The sequence below is a fragment of the Dufourea novaeangliae genome, unplaced genomic scaffold (assembly GCF_001272555.1).
Source record: "Dufourea novaeangliae isolate 0120121106 unplaced genomic scaffold, ASM127255v1 scaffold257, whole genome shotgun sequence".
NCBI lineage: Eukaryota > Metazoa > Arthropoda > Insecta > Hymenoptera > Halictidae > Dufourea > Dufourea novaeangliae.
In genome coordinates, this window is record NW_015374126.1 from 176,984 (window position 1) to 195,341 (window position 18,358).

General features: G+C 32.2%; 1 protein-coding gene and 1 non-coding gene across 2 annotated transcripts; one reads left to right on the forward strand and one right to left on the reverse strand.

The window, feature by feature from the left end:
* Positions 1-4,838: 4,838 nt before the first annotated feature.
* On the reverse strand, positions 4,839-4,911 carry Trnar-ucu. The gene has a single exon. It is a non-coding gene; the product is annotated as a tRNA-Arg (tRNA).
* Positions 4,912-5,998: 1,087 nt separating this feature from the next.
* On the forward strand, positions 5,999-13,030 carry LOC107191225 (calpain-D-like). The gene is made up of 11 exons (XM_015580213.1): positions 5,999-6,369; positions 8,131-8,498; positions 8,580-9,946; positions 10,050-10,283; positions 10,586-10,978; positions 11,094-11,395; positions 11,471-11,507; positions 11,626-11,951; positions 12,033-12,375; positions 12,450-12,628; positions 12,736-13,030. The coding sequence occupies exons 1-11, from the start codon at positions 6,047-6,049 to the stop codon at positions 12,914-12,916; spliced, it is 4,053 nt and encodes a 1,350-aa protein (XP_015435699.1). The 5' UTR covers positions 5,999-6,046; the 3' UTR covers positions 12,917-13,030.
* Positions 13,031-18,358: the final 5,328 nt, after the last annotated feature.

Consider the following 18,358-nt stretch of genomic DNA (forward strand, 5'->3'; position numbering starts at 1 on the left):
ACTATCTAATCAACATAGGCCTTAAAGACCAATCCTTTCGATGAAAAGCACAGAAGTCAATTTTCACAGATGTTCGATATTGGATTTTTTAATTTCATTTCAACAGATAACTCACATCTGCGAATCAGAGATTGACGTACATATTCAAATATTCCTTCCGTGTCTTGTATTGCCTGTTGTAATACAACCTTGAATTAATGTATAAGTACTCCTAAATCAATTTTTCCGTTTATATTAAATGTGTCGCGAAGACACTCACGATATCGAATGCTCGTAAGTATAAAAATTAATTTTATATCGAAGCGATTGATATTAGGATCTTTGTTAATTAGACAATTTTTATTCCTCTCGGTGAGTAGGCACTATAAGCCTCTAAACTCTAAATTCGTAGACTTTGTTTTTTGAACACCCTATATACAATAAAATCTGTGATGAAACTCAGATCTGGAATTATGTAACGTATATGTTATGTGGTAAATTTTTTTTAATAGGACATGATACCTATCTCTTCCTACACGGAATTGTTGACGCGTAATTGACATTGGCTCGCCTGTGAATATACGATATATGTATACGTATGGACACCAATGAGTTTACGAGGTCTAAGTGGTCCATGGGGGGTTAATTGAGGTAACGATGCAAATGCGTTTGGATAGAACTATACACAGCAACAAACTGATCTGGTTGGGATTATATAAAATGACAAACTCCCTGGTATCTTTCCACATAGAATTCTGACACAGAAATTACTAGAATAACGACGATTTTATACAGCTAAGCAGCACATCATTTCTATATTACTTTGAACCCTTAATTGGCGAGCTGTAAATCTTATAACACAACTACTTCTTTTACATTCCCATGTCAGAAAATACATCGAAGTAAACAAATACCCCTTTTCGTGACTATTGAATAAAAATAAAATATTTAAAAAATATTCATGTAGTTCCACAGATCGTACCTCCACTAGTTAAGGGTTCATATAATATACTTATTGAATTTTGTTTAATTATTAATAGCGCATGTATACAAAATCATACAATCTATAATCTTTGGATTCGAATTTTTGATCTTTTATTTTAATAGAAAATTCATTAATTAAATCACGAAACCGTCATTAATTAACTAACAGAATTAACCACTGTGCGTCTTCCATTTTCTTGGCGTCGAATATTAAGATTAGAAAAATAGTTGATTACTCACTGATATGGATAATTGTTACAGCATTTGTTGTTAACAACTAAACATAAACTAATAACAGAACATGACATTTAGACCTTGATAAGTGAACTATAAATTCGAAGGTTCACATAGATTTTTATTTTGTGCGAACTGACACGTATGTATGTGTCAGCTTCACTGACGTTATTGATTTTCTTTTATATAAAAATATTGTATGACATCATATGATTGATCAACTGATTAAAGTGTCTTTCCATTGACGTCATTACTCGCTCCTTAACTAACCCCAACGTCCATTCATAGCTTATAACTTTTTTCATTCATAGTTTAAATATATTCTTTAGTGAAAGAATAAAGTAATTTTGGTAATTATTCGAAATAGGTCCATTCTCCCCGATTTCGATGACCTTGACATATGTTGTCAAGGTCAACGTTCTGAGTGACCCTGACCTTGAAAAAATTGGCAGTATGCAATATTTAAGAGAAAATACATATTTGAAAGAGTGATCGGAGTCAGTCTGAGACTAGATTTGTTAGCGGGAAGGGGGTTTCAAAGAATAGACGAGTTTCTATTTGTTTTTCGGATATTCATAAACTTGTTTTGTTAAACTTAGATTTATGACTGGTAGTATGTATTAATCAGAGTTGGTTAAAGACACACCACCCAGTGTTAACTACGCACCCAACATCCTACCAAACATAAGTTTAGTTATTAATATCTCCAAAAACAGGAAAGAAGTTTCTTCGTTAGGTCCCAAAGCACATCGTGTGTGTGTCTTGTGTTTGGTGGGATGTTGAGTGCGTGGTTAACACTGGGTGATGTGTGATGGGATGCTGGGTGCGTGATATAATAATTAATTAATAAATAAAAACCTGAAAAAGTATCATGTAAATTGAAACATATTTTCCTGAGCATCTCGGAAACTAAGGCCGAGCGGCGGTAGTATGTATAGGGAAAGGTTGTTCAGAAAGATGACCTTGACAACATATTTCAAGGTCATTGAAATCGGTGAGGATGGACCTATTCCGAATAATTACCGTAATTTTACTACTACATTCTTTAGGTATGATTAAAAATTGTTTTCAGTAAATAATTGTATATTTCATACCTATTCTATCATAAATGTTCGTCAAGTTGATCAGTTTAATTTTTAAACGGTAATATGTATAATTTTCTGGGCGATTATAATTAAATATAAAAATTATTACCGGGTCTATGTCTATTTTTAATAAGTTAGAACTTAGTAAATAGAAGTTGCGAAAATATCAGTCCTCCTTTAAAATTTTAAGATAATACTACATTTTTTTTAATATGTAGTACATCAGAATTTTATTTTTGCATGATATCACAACTGATCAATGATTACAATAAAATTCTTTAGGATGACTTACGTCTCCAATCTTTGCATGCAAACTGTCCTGTTACATTTTTGTTAAATCTGTTCTGTACTTTAATAATTATAATTATTACTGCGTTCTCCGTGTATACTAGAATTACGACAAATATTGTATTATCTTAGATCCTTTATATTACCTTATTCCTAGCTTATATTGCATTTCGTACTTTTCTTGTAAACACTAAATACACCCTATTTGTATGCAAATTTTTGTAATTTATCTAATTATGGAAATGAAGTAAAAGTTTTATGTTTAAGAAAAAAGAAATATATCTCCGAAATTTTCTATTCATCTTTCCACGTTCATATTTTCGCTAATAATGTACACATTCATTTTAGCAGCAAATAACATTGTTAAGCAGACAGCCTCCTGTTGTTCGGATCATGAATCACCGAACCGTTTAGCAATTATTTTCCAAGCGTATTATGTATTCGTAATTATGTGAACTTTCTACTGCAAAGTCTAAGGTACTTCTTTATAGACTAACGAAGTGATTCGGATTAACTTCACCAAATACTTTACTGTAACTTATTGCAAAATATATTTTGAATAACATTATTACCCTACAATTGGGAAATGAAAAACTTGTGTAGTTAATATGAGATCTTTGTTACAATATACATATGTATATCAATTTTTAGTTTTCTTGTCGAAGTTTGACAGATCTCTATTATCTAACATAACCTCAAAGATAAAGTGGTTATAGGATAAGGAAGATAAAGGGTTTTGATTAAAATAAAACTCATAATTATATATTTATACGCATTGAATTCTGTTTCATGCAAATGTTGATTGTTATAGACATAGACGAATTCATTGAAACTGAATTCAAACAGAACTTTGTTTGCCGTAATAAGGAACCCATCAGATTCCAAATAATATAAACACAGCACAAGACTTTATTATAGTCTCTACTATAGTGAATTTCATACTAACAAATTGTATGTTGTAAACGCATCAATTTGCGGCCTCTTCACGACACATTATATCCATACGATATTTAAGGTTGTCTGATAAAAGTAAATGTTATGTATTTTATTTGTAAATTTGACTAAAACCTCTAATACGTTTATATGTTTAGTAACAAATATACATATATAAACTACAATTTGCGATTTCACTTCACTATATGGATAAGAAATGAAACGTACCTTGATAATGTGAAATAGTCATGCGAGTATAAGCATCACTATATCATAATTCCAAGATCATGGGTTCGGAACCGTTTATTTGAGGTTCTCCTTTTCTTTCTGTTTCGCATTATTATACATCTTTTCCCTCTTTCCTATCTAAATCAAAGGAGGAAGTAATTCTTCTTTTCCGCATTTACAGTCCTTCAAGTGTTGTCCATGTATGTTTATAATTAATACATGGTCGTCAATAAGGACTAACAGCAAATTAAACCGACATCTAACAAGCCAGTATGCGTTCCTTTTCCATGGTACGGATATTTGATAAATCGGTTACAATTTTTAACCTCTCAGTTACCGGTTTATCCTTTACTTATTTATTATTTATTTATCGAATGACAAAACTAAAGTCTTGTTTATACATTTGATTTGTATTTAATTGTAAAGTTATTTGATATACCGTAAATATTTAATATATTTAAAATTTCTTTGACCATCACTAGTCCTGTAGATATTTAATAAAACAAACTTTTCATTTTCAACTCTGGGGGTAGTTTTCATTCGTTTAATATTTTTCAATATTCTTTTAGGGTCTTTAATGTACAATAGTTTTCACTTTTGTACACCTGTGCAAAATTTTTGTCACAATTGAAGATTGTTAGTCAGGTAAGGTTTCTGGTCAGTAATTGCCGATAACAAGTTTGATGATAGAAGACAACTTATCTTAAATCATATATAAGTAATAAATTATGTGTCGAGTCTAACAATGTATCAAAATATGACTCTGAAATATCCTTGTAATTAGGCAAGTCAATTAATCTTTATCCATAAAATGAAATATTTCCTGCATTGAATTCAATTGTGCCCTATATATCCTTCCTTGTATTTTTTAATTTGTAGAACCTATACCTTGTATATTAATATGTGAAGAACCATTCCAGTAGTGATTATTTACGTGACAAAGTTAAAAAATTGCAAAAGAAAGAACGAGCGATATAACTTAAATTTAAATCAAATTTAAAAGTTTCTTAGTATTACAAGAGAAATAAAATGTGATTGTTTAAAGGTGAGGTGATTAAAAAAAAGTAATGTTCCACCATAGAAAAAATTCCAGGTGGTACCTTGCATCATCCCTGGTGGGGATCGAACCCACGACCTTTGGATTAGAAGTCCAACGCGCTATCCTCTGCGCCACAGGGACTTGACAACATAAACTCCCGTACAAATACTACATCTATCATGAAATATTTTTCTCATAGATGTCGCCTATGTACACAATAATTTATACAAACCAGTAACGTATGAAAAACGGTAAAACATAGGTAACAAAAACATGAAAATTATTGTTTGTATGTGATCAAATTGAACCACTGAGTAAATGTTTGTTAAAGTATATACATACTATCTAGGCAGTAAATAATCAACATTTATCATAATTAAATTTTATTTTTTCATTGTATGTTTTCACGAACGCAATACTACTTTCGTTTTGCATCCAAATAAAATAACAAACCTTAACTTATGAATTCAAAAAAATGTATCGACTATATGTCCCGTCATTGAAAACCTACAAAATGTCGAGGTACTTAGAATAAAAATACAATACTAATTCAAAATTAATTTTCACTCATCTTACTTTAGAAGAGCAAACATTAATAAACATATGGTATATGAAGCGTGAACACCAATATAACAATTTAAATTTACAAATATTAATCGTTATGTCAAAAACACAATAATCATACAGCCCTGTGTTGCAACCAACGTAGTCAACACAACCAACTCAGAACACAGTCGCGTGTACGTATGATGTCTACCCCGTTCCGTGATTGACGTTTCATTCAACCGAGCGTTCGCTTGATATAAACGATAATGGATTAAACTGCCGACCGGAAAAGTGTGCCTAATACAAGCCTGCTGTTGGGGGGAATAATACATTACAGGAATAGATCCGATAGGGATGAAACAGTATACAAATAGGTGAGATCAGAACGTAGAAGAGACAGAGTGACATTACACACCAGTGTGCATTTCTGTTTTTACTCTGCGGTAACTCAACGTGACGGGTAGGTAGGAGGAAGAAAGAAGAAGGGTATAGAATAAAACATTGGGATAAACGAGAAGGGGTTAAAAAAGATGGCCGTCTCGAAACATATGACAATGAACGGCGGGCAACTGCCACGGCTGGAAGAGAGTATCTCGAAAGGGGTTTCGCGACACCGTTGATTCTTGTGTTCACGTAGGCAGTGCGGCTGGTGTGTGTTTTTGAGCGGAGGGATCGTGGCTACGAAAGTCAGTGATCCTGTGAGCAAAGGAGCCATGACTACGTGTAGAGAATGGGCTCGATTGCATCGGTGCTGCAGTGGCATTGCTCGGAGTGCGCTCTGATAAATCCGACGGAGAGCACGCGATGCTCCAGGTGCGGCCTATCTCGATTCAGAAGTGATGAAAAAGCAAACTTCAGACTCGACCTGAGCTTTGAGTCTGGAGAAATTCCAGGGCAAGAACGGGACGGAAAGAGAAGGGACGAGAGGGAAGCTGACTCTTTCTCGGTGTCCGTCCCGCCAACACCTCCGCCAAGGCTTCGCCTGGATAAACCAGCAGCGGACGATAAACGTTCGACAATTCGTCAACACATCGAAACCGATCTCATACATCGGTGAGAAAATTATTAAAACTCAGCCCCTTCCCCCTCCCCAACCGTGACATTCCGTCCCCTCCATATCCCTTTCTTCGATTCCTCATATGTTTGTATACAGTGTATCGAACTCTCGCGTATTCAAAATTTCTTGCGAACAGACTGCGGATATTTATGCATTTATAGCGTGTACACGATTGACCAACATTTTGTATAGTAAAAAAACTAAACGAAGTTTGATGAAATCTTTGTTTTATGTGGATCCTGACAGAACACTTGCAAAGTAAACAAGTTTCTGTTTCATTCTATTTTTTGTGAATTAGTCTATAAAACATCTATATTTGCATAAACATTTCAAGTCTACTTCTGATATTTTATCCTAAAAGGACTAAGGGAGACTCGTTGAGCCTACAAGCTAGAAAATATTGTTTTACTAAGCTAAAATATTCAAGGAGTACTATACATTGTTATTTATTAGATTCATATTTAACAATCAGTTTTGATTCTGGTGTAGTGAGGATTGTGATAAAAAGGATAAAAGGAATAAAGTTATTGACAATAACATTCATAGTAATGGTACTGGGAAAATAGTAACTGAATATAGCAGTGAGTATAATTGTGAAGAAAATGATATTTCTTTGATTAGTGAGAGTAATAAAACATAAATGAAGACTGCTGTTTACAGTGTTCAAGCAAAAATAATCTGAACAGTAAAAATCTTTTTATTGCTAAGTCAGATAAATAATTTATTATGTTTGTGCCAAATAATAAGAGAAGAATTAATTACTTTTCAAATATTTGCTGTTAAAGGATGTTTTCTAAATAAAAATACGAAAAATATGGTTTAGCTGAATGAGTTCTCCCTTAGTCTTTGATGCAGTGGCACGAGGCTCAGTTTTTCTAGGGTTGAGACTCGTATTTTATAAATATAGACTAGTGTAATATCTAATTTTTTACACAAAATACTCTACAATGTGCAGTTTATTCTATTTATATATTATTTTAATTTTTAGCAACAAATGCTTATAAAGAGTTCACATACCCTATTGTGTGGATCATACAATAGAAAACTGTTACTAATACAATGTGTTTAATACAATATAAAAATTAATATGTTTTCATATCTCATAGCCTCTCTTTCTATGTTTATAGAGGGTGCCTCCAGCATACATTGAAGCAAGTACAGGGATGATGTGAAAAATTAAAAAGAATAATTGTATTATTTATTAAAGTTAAAATACACTGTTTTATTATGGAACAGCAATAGAACATAAGGTCTTGGTACATTTTGTTGCATCTTTTAGTTTAACCCTTCTAATCTATGGCCAACTTTGGGCTGATTCAATTAATATACGAACAATCTTTCCGGCTGATATCGGCCGTTTATTCGACACCAGTCCTTAAATGGCAATTTCAATTAAATTTCTTTCAATGTTCTTTTGTTACTCTATAGCCTGCTTTTGTCACGCAACAACTCCAGTGGAATTTCTAATATACGGGCGTCTTATGCCAGGAGCAAGAGGGTTGACTTTTATGAAACTTAAAAGTCTAATATTTCTGTAGATAAAACATCATAGCTGATACACAGAAACATTAAACAATTGATACACCAATATCAAAAACATATCTAATATGTTTCAACAGAGTGTTCCATTTGAGTTTTACTACCACCTGTGTAAATGTTTCAACATATATTGGAGACACCCTGTATATTTATATAGTATATGTAGATAATTGCTGTTCTTTTACCAATTATTATTTGTATTTTATGTTGATTTCTAGCGTTCAGAAGAATTTAATTGCACGCAATAATTATTCAAAGAAGTTACATCATGATTCTTGGAATGGAAGGCCTTGTAAAAAAGAGCCAATTAAACGATCTTCTTCTTTACCTTCCTTAGTAACACAATGGACATGCGTTCGTTGTTTATTGAAGAATAATTGCAGTTCTGCGTTAACTTGTGCAGCTTGCGATGCTAATTCCGCAATATTTGAAACAGACAAAAGGCAAATTGGAGCACGTAAAGGGAAAAAACTAAATTTACATAAAACAAATCGTGTCAAAGATGCGTCTGAGCTTTTAGCAAATATTTTAAATGGTTCTAATGCTACAAGTACTGCTACAAGCAATGCAAGGATTATTAGTAAGGGTACATACTGTTAAGTTAAAACCATTGTAAATAATATTATGTCAGTTATTTGTCATTTGATATTGAATTTGTATTCCGCAGATATGGCACAGTTAACAAGTATAAGTCGTAATGAAAGGAGACAAATTGATAGAGAAAATTGGACCTTACCACCAATAGAAACCATGGATTCAACTACATTTTCTTACACAAATACTAACGATACGTCTCAGCGTTCACCAAAAAGACACAGTCCATCGATATATGAGCGAGTCAAATCCAAAGTTAGTCGCTCTTTATCGAATGGTTCTGTTGTACATAAGTTATCCGAACATGCTATTCAAAGGCCGACAAGTCTAGTGGTGTCAGAAGCACGACAAGATGACGCGCTTTGGAGTTGTGATAATTGTACTCTTGATAATGCTCCTGGCCTAGAACAGTGTGAGGCGTGTGATGCTCCTAGAAGCCCAGCTCCTTGCAGTGGAGTAGTTATCAGTGTACCTGCTTGGGAACCTCGTGCTTTATCCTCAGCAGGTCCACTGTCCTATAGACGATCTTTTTCTGATGTTGAATCAGTTACAAATGTATCACAAAAGAAAATTGCCAACAGGAGAAGTCTCAATGAAGACGAACCACCTGCGGTACCACCACATTCTGTTGGCTTTAATACAAGACCAAAGTATTCCTACATTGGAATCACTGACACTGATATACCACCACCATTGCCAAAGAAACAAAATAGTAAATTAGGTCTAGTACCTATAAAAGCCCATAGCGAGGCAACAAGTCCAATTGGAGATGTATCAAGTGTGAGCTCCCTAAAACATATGTGGACTTGTCAGAAGTGTTCTTACGCGTATAATCCACTATGGTCGACTGGATGTGATATATGTGGATCTTTTCGATCGCCTCCTTCGTTAACACAACCTAATTTAATAACTGTAACAAAAGGTGGAACAAGCTGTTCGATGCATACTCAGTCTCCAATTGTAGTATCTACAGATAGTGTCAGATACATCCCACAAAAAACTGCCACATTGGCTATGGCAGAGTCTGACTTAGATGATCAAGTAGATCCACCGTCTCCAGTATGGACTTGTAAAAAATGCACATTATTGAATGCCGCCTCGAGAACTACTTGCGAAGCGTGTGGTGGTTCAAAGCTGAAGAGTATTATGCGTTTAGAAGACGCTACATTACGAAAAGGAGAAAGCTGGGTGTGTCCATCGTGTACATTAAGAAATCCACTGTCAGCACAAACTTGTAATGCTTGTAAGACATTAGCAGATTTTCTAGATGTACCAAAAGACACTAGGGGTTTCGGATCGAGAAGCCCGAGTCCAAGACTCTGTGCAACTCCCATAAATTCGAAAGTTGTTACACCAAGGCATAGAAATTCTGTAAGAAGGAACGGTTCTTCGGTTAGCGATAAGAGACATTCAAGAGTTAAAGATTCCGCGCATGGTCAAGTACGGTTTATTCACAAATCACTACAAACGAAATATATTTTCATATTTATTATTAATCATTTCGTATAAGTTCCACAAATGTAACGTATTTCAATTATTATAGTGGCAGTGTAAGTTGTGCACATATGAAAATAAGAGTACAAATGGAGCATGTGAAATGTGCCAAATTTCAAAGAACTTATCTCAACTATCAGGTGATAAACCTAGAATTATTGAATCTGGCACAAATACACTTACAATACAAAGGCAGGAAAGTGTGGTGATGGAGAACTTAAGGCAAATTGAAGAAAGGGAAGCATTGGAGAAGTGGGAACGAATTGTTCGTTATTGTAAAGAGGTAATACTGATTAACAAATAAATCTATAGATTGTTTTTATAAGTAGGATGTAGGTTACGTACGTATTCTCTGGAAAGGATAGAAAAGAGTAAAAACGGTATTGTGCAGAGCACATAGTGATTATAATTTTCTATAGCTAATAATATTTCCTCCGAGTAATCCATGATTATAAAAGCAAATATATGAATACAAGACAGTAAAAATATAAATAATTCAGATATTTGTAATAATCACTAGTTCTGTAAATGACTCTGCGTATCTAGGTAGAAAATTCTATTACTAATTGATCGTTTATTTTATAGACAAATGAACCTTTTGTCGATGACTCATTTCCACCAGCTCCAAAATCTTTATATTATAATCCAGCTGAAACAAAAGACAACCATGTCGTTCAGTGGAGAAGGCCTCATCAAATCAATGTCGATTCTACTGTTGATTCCAAACTTCCTTGGGCTGTTTTTCGAAAACCCTTACCCTCTGATATCTCGCAAGGTGTATTAGGAAACTGTTGGTTACTTTCAGCTTTAGCTGTTTTAGCTGAAAGTGATGAGCTTGTAAAAAGAGTTCTAGTAATGAGAGAAACTTGCCCTGAAGGAGCTTATCAAGTAAGATTGTGCAAAGATGGAAAGTGGACCACTGTGCTTGTCGATGATTTGCTACCCTGTGATAAAAGAGGCCACTTAGTATATTCTCAGGTTGATACATTAGCAGTATTAATTAAAATATTGTTTTTACAGTAGCCTTCCGATATACTAATTTGATCTCGTAAGTTTAGTCTTCGATTTGTAACATTAAATAAATATATTATAGGCAAAGAGAAAGCAACTGTGGGTGCCATTAATTGAAAAGGCAGTGGCGAAAATTCATGGTTGCTATGAAGCTTTAGTATCTGGACGTGCTATAGAAGGTTTAGCGACACTCACAGGCGCCCCTTGTGAGAGCGTGCCTTTGCAACCATCTGCTTTACCAAGTGAAGACGAACTTGATAAAGACTTAATATGGGCGCAACTTTTATCTTCTAGACAAGCTATGTTTTTAATGGGTGCTAGTTGTGGAGGCGGTAATATGAAAGTTGATGAAGAAGAATATCAACGTAAAGGCTTGAGACCAAGGTGAATTCAGTAAATGTTCGAAATTTAAATTAGATATGTTCAATTCCCTTCGAGATGTAACACAGTATTTTTTAGGCATGCATACTCTGTTCTGGATGTGCGAGACGTACAGGTAAGAATGACAAATAATTAGTTGTACACAAGTTATAAAATTTTAATTGAGAAAAATTCATCTGCAATTCAGAGAGTTTAATCGATTAAAATAATTACTTGATTTCTATGATTTCTAGGGAATACGGCTGTTAAGACTCCGTAATCCGTGGGGTCATTATAGTTGGAAAGGTGACTGGTCTGATGACAGTCCTATATGGACACCTCAATTACGAGAAATGTTGATGCCACATGGTGCATCCGATGGGGTTTTTTGGATTTCTTTTGACGATGTCTTAAAATATTTCGATTGTATTGACATTTGTAAAACTAGAGTTGGATGGAGTGAAGTTAGATTGCGCGGAACGCTCCCGCCTCTGTCTTCTCTCAGACATTTATCATGCGTACTTCTAACAGTGCTCGAACCGACTGAAACGGAATTCACGTTATTCCAAGAAGGGCAAAGGTACGTCCTTATTAAATCAGTGAAATTGTTAATATGGTATATAGTATAATATGGTATAACGGCTGAATTCGTATCGTTAAGGAATTCCGAAAAATCGCAACGTTCTCAGTTGGACCTGTGTGTAGTTGTGTTTCGTACACGTTCGCCAGCAGCACCAGAAGTGGGCAGGCTAGTAGAACATAGTAAACGACAAGTACGTGGATTTGTTGGATGTCACAAAATGCTCGAAAGAGATCTGTACATTGTTGTGTGTTTGGCTTTCAATCATTGGCATACAGGAATGGAAGATACTTCCAGCTATCCTGAATATGTTCTTGCCATTCATAGTTCTAAAAGACTTTTAGTTGAACAAATTTCTCCGCCAGCATTTGTTTTAGCCGATGCGATCATAAGTTTAACTCTAGCAAAAGGACAGCGACACGAAGTAAGATTTCTTGGATATACCCTAAACCGTTGCTATCCTTTGTAATTGAATATTTACGGAATTTTCGTTTACAGGGAAGAGAAGGTATGACTGCTTATTATTTAACTAAAGGTTGGGCTGGACTTGTAGTAATGGTAGAGAATCGACATGTAAATAAGTGGATTCATGTAAAATGTGACTGCCATGAAAGCTATAATGTTGTGTCCACTAGAGGACAACTCAGAACTGCCGATAGTGTTCCCCCGCTTCACAGGTAAAATATTACTTTCTTTGACTTTTCATTCAACCTCTAATAATCGCCTAACTATTGTTAGTGTAACATTAACTATAATTAGTAATGTGATATTAAATTGTTTGTAGACAAGTGATCATAGTCTTAACACAGTTGGAGGGTAGTGGAGGTTTCTCAATAGCACATCGACTTACGCACAGATTAGCTAACAGTGGAAACTTACATGATTGGGGTCCGCCAGATACTCAGCATTGTCCTCAAATCGATACTCAAGTTGAAGGTTTACACAGTCCCCGTTTGATCACGTGAACAATTTTACATGCAGTTAAGAACAAATTGGACAAGGTGCAAAAGTAGTGTTTGTCAAGTAAGAGAGTTTATTGTATACTCGTGATATTCAGAAATTTACTAAAAAAAACCAAAGCAAGCTAGAAAGATTTCAGTGCAACATAAGTCATACTGAAATCATAACACTCTTGGCGCTTTCTAGCTGTTCATATTGTATGAAAATTTTTAGCGTCGTGACAAGCTCACTATTGAACATAATACAATAATTAACAATTAATATACAATGATTCTGAGATCAGTGGTTAGAGAGTTTTTTTTTTAATTAGGTAGTGATCATTCGTTATACCAATGAAAATGAATATACTTTAAAACTTGTGTGCAAATTAAGAATCTCCATGGGAACCATTGATCTATAAAGAAGACTTACGGAAAATTAAATATTTATGAAAGAACAAATTAAACACATTGCTTGTTATATAAAAAAAAATTATTTTCTCAACTTAACATATAAGCATCATAAGAAATGACAAAGCGTAATGGTTATACAGTAATATGTAAAATGAAATAAGTAACAGCCATTAATAATATATAGAAAACATATACACTCTTTTTGGAATTGCTTAGAATATGGATAAAATTATGGATCAAAAATGTTTTCAATTATTGTGACCTAGACGTCGATCTTATTTTCGAATGCATAAGGCCACATTTGGAACCCACATTTAAAAAATATGTGTATTTATGTGTACATTATGCATGAAAACATATATTCATGAAATTATTTAAATGAGGGTTTTCAATACTGACTACATTATGAAGTCTTTATTCACCTAAGCTTTCATTGTTTCCATTTTGTAACTGGATAAAGCGCTTGTACTATAAATTAATGTAGCGCATAGCTACAGAACCAAAGATCTCTCTAGAAAGTTTTACAATACATTAACTCGTTTACTGCCAACATTTGTACATTGATGAACGTTGTATGAAATATATTTGTTTCACGCAAGTGCTGTTATATATATTTTTAGTGAAACATTCACAAAATTATTGCCTATGACTGTTATAGTATTTTATATTCAGTTAACTTATAATTAGACTGTGGATTTTATGCATTTATAGTACATATATATACAATATATGTACGTATAAATGTGCAAAACACAATAAAGTAAAAACTTTATTATACATTGAGCTTTCTTCTTTTAAACCTAATAAAACCCTTTAGATGAAGAAATAAACGCGTGTTTTACTTGAGATTTTATAAATTAGTGTAAACAAATGTGAATTTATACTGATATTTTATAAATATGCAAATATGGCAGTTAACGAGTTTGAAAATTTTATAAGTCTCTTGTACATTTTATATTCATGACTTTGGAACAGCCTTTATGGCGGAAATTATTAATGAATAGAATATAATTTTGTTTTTCTATGTTTACATATACATTTTAACTATAAAGTAAGTAATGATCAAATAATTAAATATATTAATTTTTTTTCTGATATAAAGAAAAATTAATATAATTATGAAACTTACAATTTAATGTTACATTCCCATTTTTACACAAAAATTAAGTTGTCAATGTTACATTTATGATTTGATTTATTATTTAATTATTTTAAAAGTATTATTGAAATTATTGTATTGACTTTTTGCTTACATATTTAAAATTTCTCTAAAGAATAGAATTACCTAATTATTTCTGTTGTTATTATCAAACGCTGTTCCAAGTAGCATCAAATATACTTACTATACATATACATATGTATATTGATCACAATCTATAGAAGCTTACATAATACTTCTTTTTCCATGTATTACACAGAGCGTTAATAAAAGTCGGTGACATTTTTTTGGAATGTTAATTACAAATCTCGAATTAAAAAAAAGATTGCATTTTGCGTTCACAGGTACTAGACTTTTTGTTCCAATAGTTTGTATTGCATGTCCATACATAAATGGATGCGCAATATTACTGCATCATGTTTGCATGAAAGATAACTTTTTCAGTGCATGTTAATTACATTTGATCCAATTTTGTGTAAAATCGTTAATTAAATTTATATAATATTTATTGAAATTGCTTATAAGTTATAATTGAAAAATGTAATGCGTGTAGATACAAATTTGTACAAACTCTTTTTACTTTTATTTGTGTGGAATTAAAAAAAAATGTGCAGTCTTTATTGATATATAATATTTTGTAAAATGCTCGATGTTTTGACTTTAATATTAAACTGCCATATCTGTTGGTTTAAAAAGAATAACAAAATTGATACAGAAATATTCTTTTGGTAATACTTAAATTTCGTACATAGTACAAGGTACCTATTACAATTGTTTAACTATAGTTGCAATTATTTGTATCAAAAACAACAGAAATAACAATTCCACAGATAAATCCTTGTAAAAATAATTGGCATTACTTGCTTTAAATAGGACAACTATATGCATACTAGCATTTTTGATACTTGTTCTGTTCTACTTATTTAATCAAAACATACTAATTTTAACCATATTCACGTTTACGCTCTGTGTTTTCTGGTTCTAATATAGTATTTCACTGCGGTTCTAATACACAATTTTAATATGTATATTTAAGAATTTACTACACTATTTTGCTAAAACTTTAAGTTTGATTATTTTAAGGAGATATTCTATTTCAGTATTTGCTTCCTGTATGAAGCAACGGAAAAGAGTGTTAGTTTTATTCAGTGATCCCAAAGAAACAGATCTAACTGTCTGAATGTGGCCTAATGATTAAGAATTAACATTACCTTGTTTAAGCTACATTACCTAGAACCATACAAAAATGGTTGCATACGCCTTACTGTTTATAAAATAAGTTATATAAGTGGAGCATTTAAAATGACAAAAATACATTTTTATTCAAGGGAAACAATTCATTTGAGATTATAACGATTCTTAACACGTTAACTGTGACAGTATGATATTTTATATCTAAGAGTATAGGACAAGCATGGAATTATTATATTGCTACAGTTCATAACATCTGTAAGGGATAAAGAGGAAATTAAATTTTCTTTACTAAATTCTGTTTTCTATATAAAAAATTATACGAATTATTCTCTTACCACACAATAACAATTCAGTGAAACATGTTCTGTATCACAGTGAGCGTGTTAATAATTGTATTGCAGTTATCTGAATAATATTGGGTTTAATTAAAGTTTTTACATTTTATTTAATATTTATATTAAAAAAAGTTAGAAAATTGTTTTCAGAAATATTTACAATGCATTCTGTGTTCATTGGCCTTCATTTATAGACAAATGCATTTAATGAAAATTAAAAGTTACCTGAGATCATACATTTTATTGAAGGACACAGAAAATTCAGAACATAAAAATCATGATAATTGTTTTTAATTAGCAAATTTGACTGTTACGTATAAAAAGACAATTTGAAAAAACAATTCAATTACATCGTTATTTAAAATTTTAATACAAGTTCCATTGGTGCATATGCACAAATGTAAATATAATATTTTATAAAAGAGGCTCATGCTATTGAATGCAATAGAACACCTGCTTTCTCTCTTCTTTCTTTTATTAAATGTAACATGCATCTACATAAAATTAAGAAAACATTTTAAACTAATCATTTGTGCCATGCCAAAGCATAATGAGAACTATAAACGAATAATTAGTTGGTAATAATTTGATATAAACCAATTTCATTCCATAATTACATGTTCAGTTCCTTTAAAAAGAAAACAAAAATGTTCTACTTTAAATGTGAGATCACAATGGAAATCATACTTTAGACAATGTGTCCATTTTAAGATATTGAATTGGTGGTTTTAATACTGTTATCAGAATAATTGATGTAACAGAAATAGTTAATGATTGAAAACTTTAGTCGTTGAAGTTTCACACGATTTTAGAAACATGAAATATCATCATTATTCTGAAAGCAACAATCGTGGTTGACTATGTACAACATTAGAGACAAACAAAAAAAAAAGTACGGTGAGTGCTTTAAAAAATTCTTTGTAAATTTCGAAGTTATAGAAAAAAAAGAAATTCAATTTGTACATAAAGCGAATTATTTATTAGTACATTGAAGGATGGATGAAGTTAATCGAGTTATACATATACCGTTTATGATACACATATGTTGTTTTTTGCATGTGCTTATATATTTTTGTTGAAACAACCAATTAAATTATAAAATATAGCGAATTACATATAGTGAAATTAGTTATATATTGAGAATGCTAGTGATGTACGAAGCATAAATACTCATTTCAGTTGCAATGGCAGTGAATCTTCTGAAATTCTAAGTAATTTAATAAACAGGCATTTATAATGTTTCACTGAACATACCATGATCAAGTGTTGTACGTGATATTTGAAACCGACAAATAAGTTCCCAATTTTTGTAAAATGTTATACTTTAGTTAGTGTTCATTTTGTATTAAGCTATGTAGAATTTTAGATTAAATTAAGCAGAATATTTAGAATAATTACATGCCATTGCAAAATACGTACAAATATATTCATCATATGCAAAGAAAAAAAAGAAATATTAAGAATATGGTGTCTCATTGTATTTGTAATTATAGGCTATAATACTGCGATATCATATTGCTATAAGTGATTCGTATTCTGTAAATAATATTACGTACCGGGTGTATTCTAAACTGTATACAAAAGTTAAATAGAATTTTCGTTCTTTTCTAATTTATTACCCGAGACTGAACTGTTTCTACATTCAAGAAAATGTTAAAATAACATTATCTAAAATTACTGAACCATTGAATGGAAAATTAAAGTTATTCTTGAAGATGGTAAACATCATGGGATGTGAAACAGAAAACAATGTTGAGTCTTAAAGGATATTTTTTTTTTTACTACAGAGAGTGTAAACGATTATTGTATCTGTACGGAAAGTTCTCGTTATGATAAATCGCATAGTACCTTTCTTTGTCCAATAATTAGGTGAAATCACCGTTAAAAATGGGACTTACACCTTCTCTGAAGGGGCCGACTAAAGCGTCAGAAATCGGGGGATATGATGGAAGACTTGAGACAAGCTTAAGGGAAAAAAATAATAGCTTTGAAGATACAGGCTAATAATTGCAAATATTTGAAAACACTTTCACGCCTACAGTCACTCTCAATTGTCTCGTATTATGTACCTCAAAAATTAAAAATTTTTAAATGCTATTTATAATAATGAGCATTATTATGTTAGTGAAACACGTATTATTACCAGCTATTGATCTATTATAGATCTTGCTCTGTATGTTACTTTTGAAGATTTCACTAATTCCCAGCTGAAAGACGACTAAACTATACCAGCGAGAATGTTTGTGCGTGCGGATTCCGAGGTAAATAGGTAACCATGTAAAAGCCGTTTTCGTGTCGAAAAATATCCTATAAAACTTAACATTTTCGTTTATCAGCGCGAGAAAAATATTTTATGTGTTCCTTTAG

Bases quoted from the DNA above. Each gene is read 5' to 3' on its own strand.
- LOC107191225 (XM_015580213.1), top strand. From the start codon at position 6,047: ATGGGCTCGATTGCATCGGTGCTGCAGTGGCATTGCTCGGAGTGCGCT. The intron at 9,947-10,049 runs GTACGGTTTATT...CAATTATTATAG, and splicing joins AAGATTCCGCGCATGGTCAA to TGGCAGTGTAAGTTGTGCAC. The intron at 12,629-12,735 runs GTAAAATATTAC...AATTGTTTGTAG, and splicing joins AGTGTTCCCCCGCTTCACAG to ACAAGTGATCATAGTCTTAA.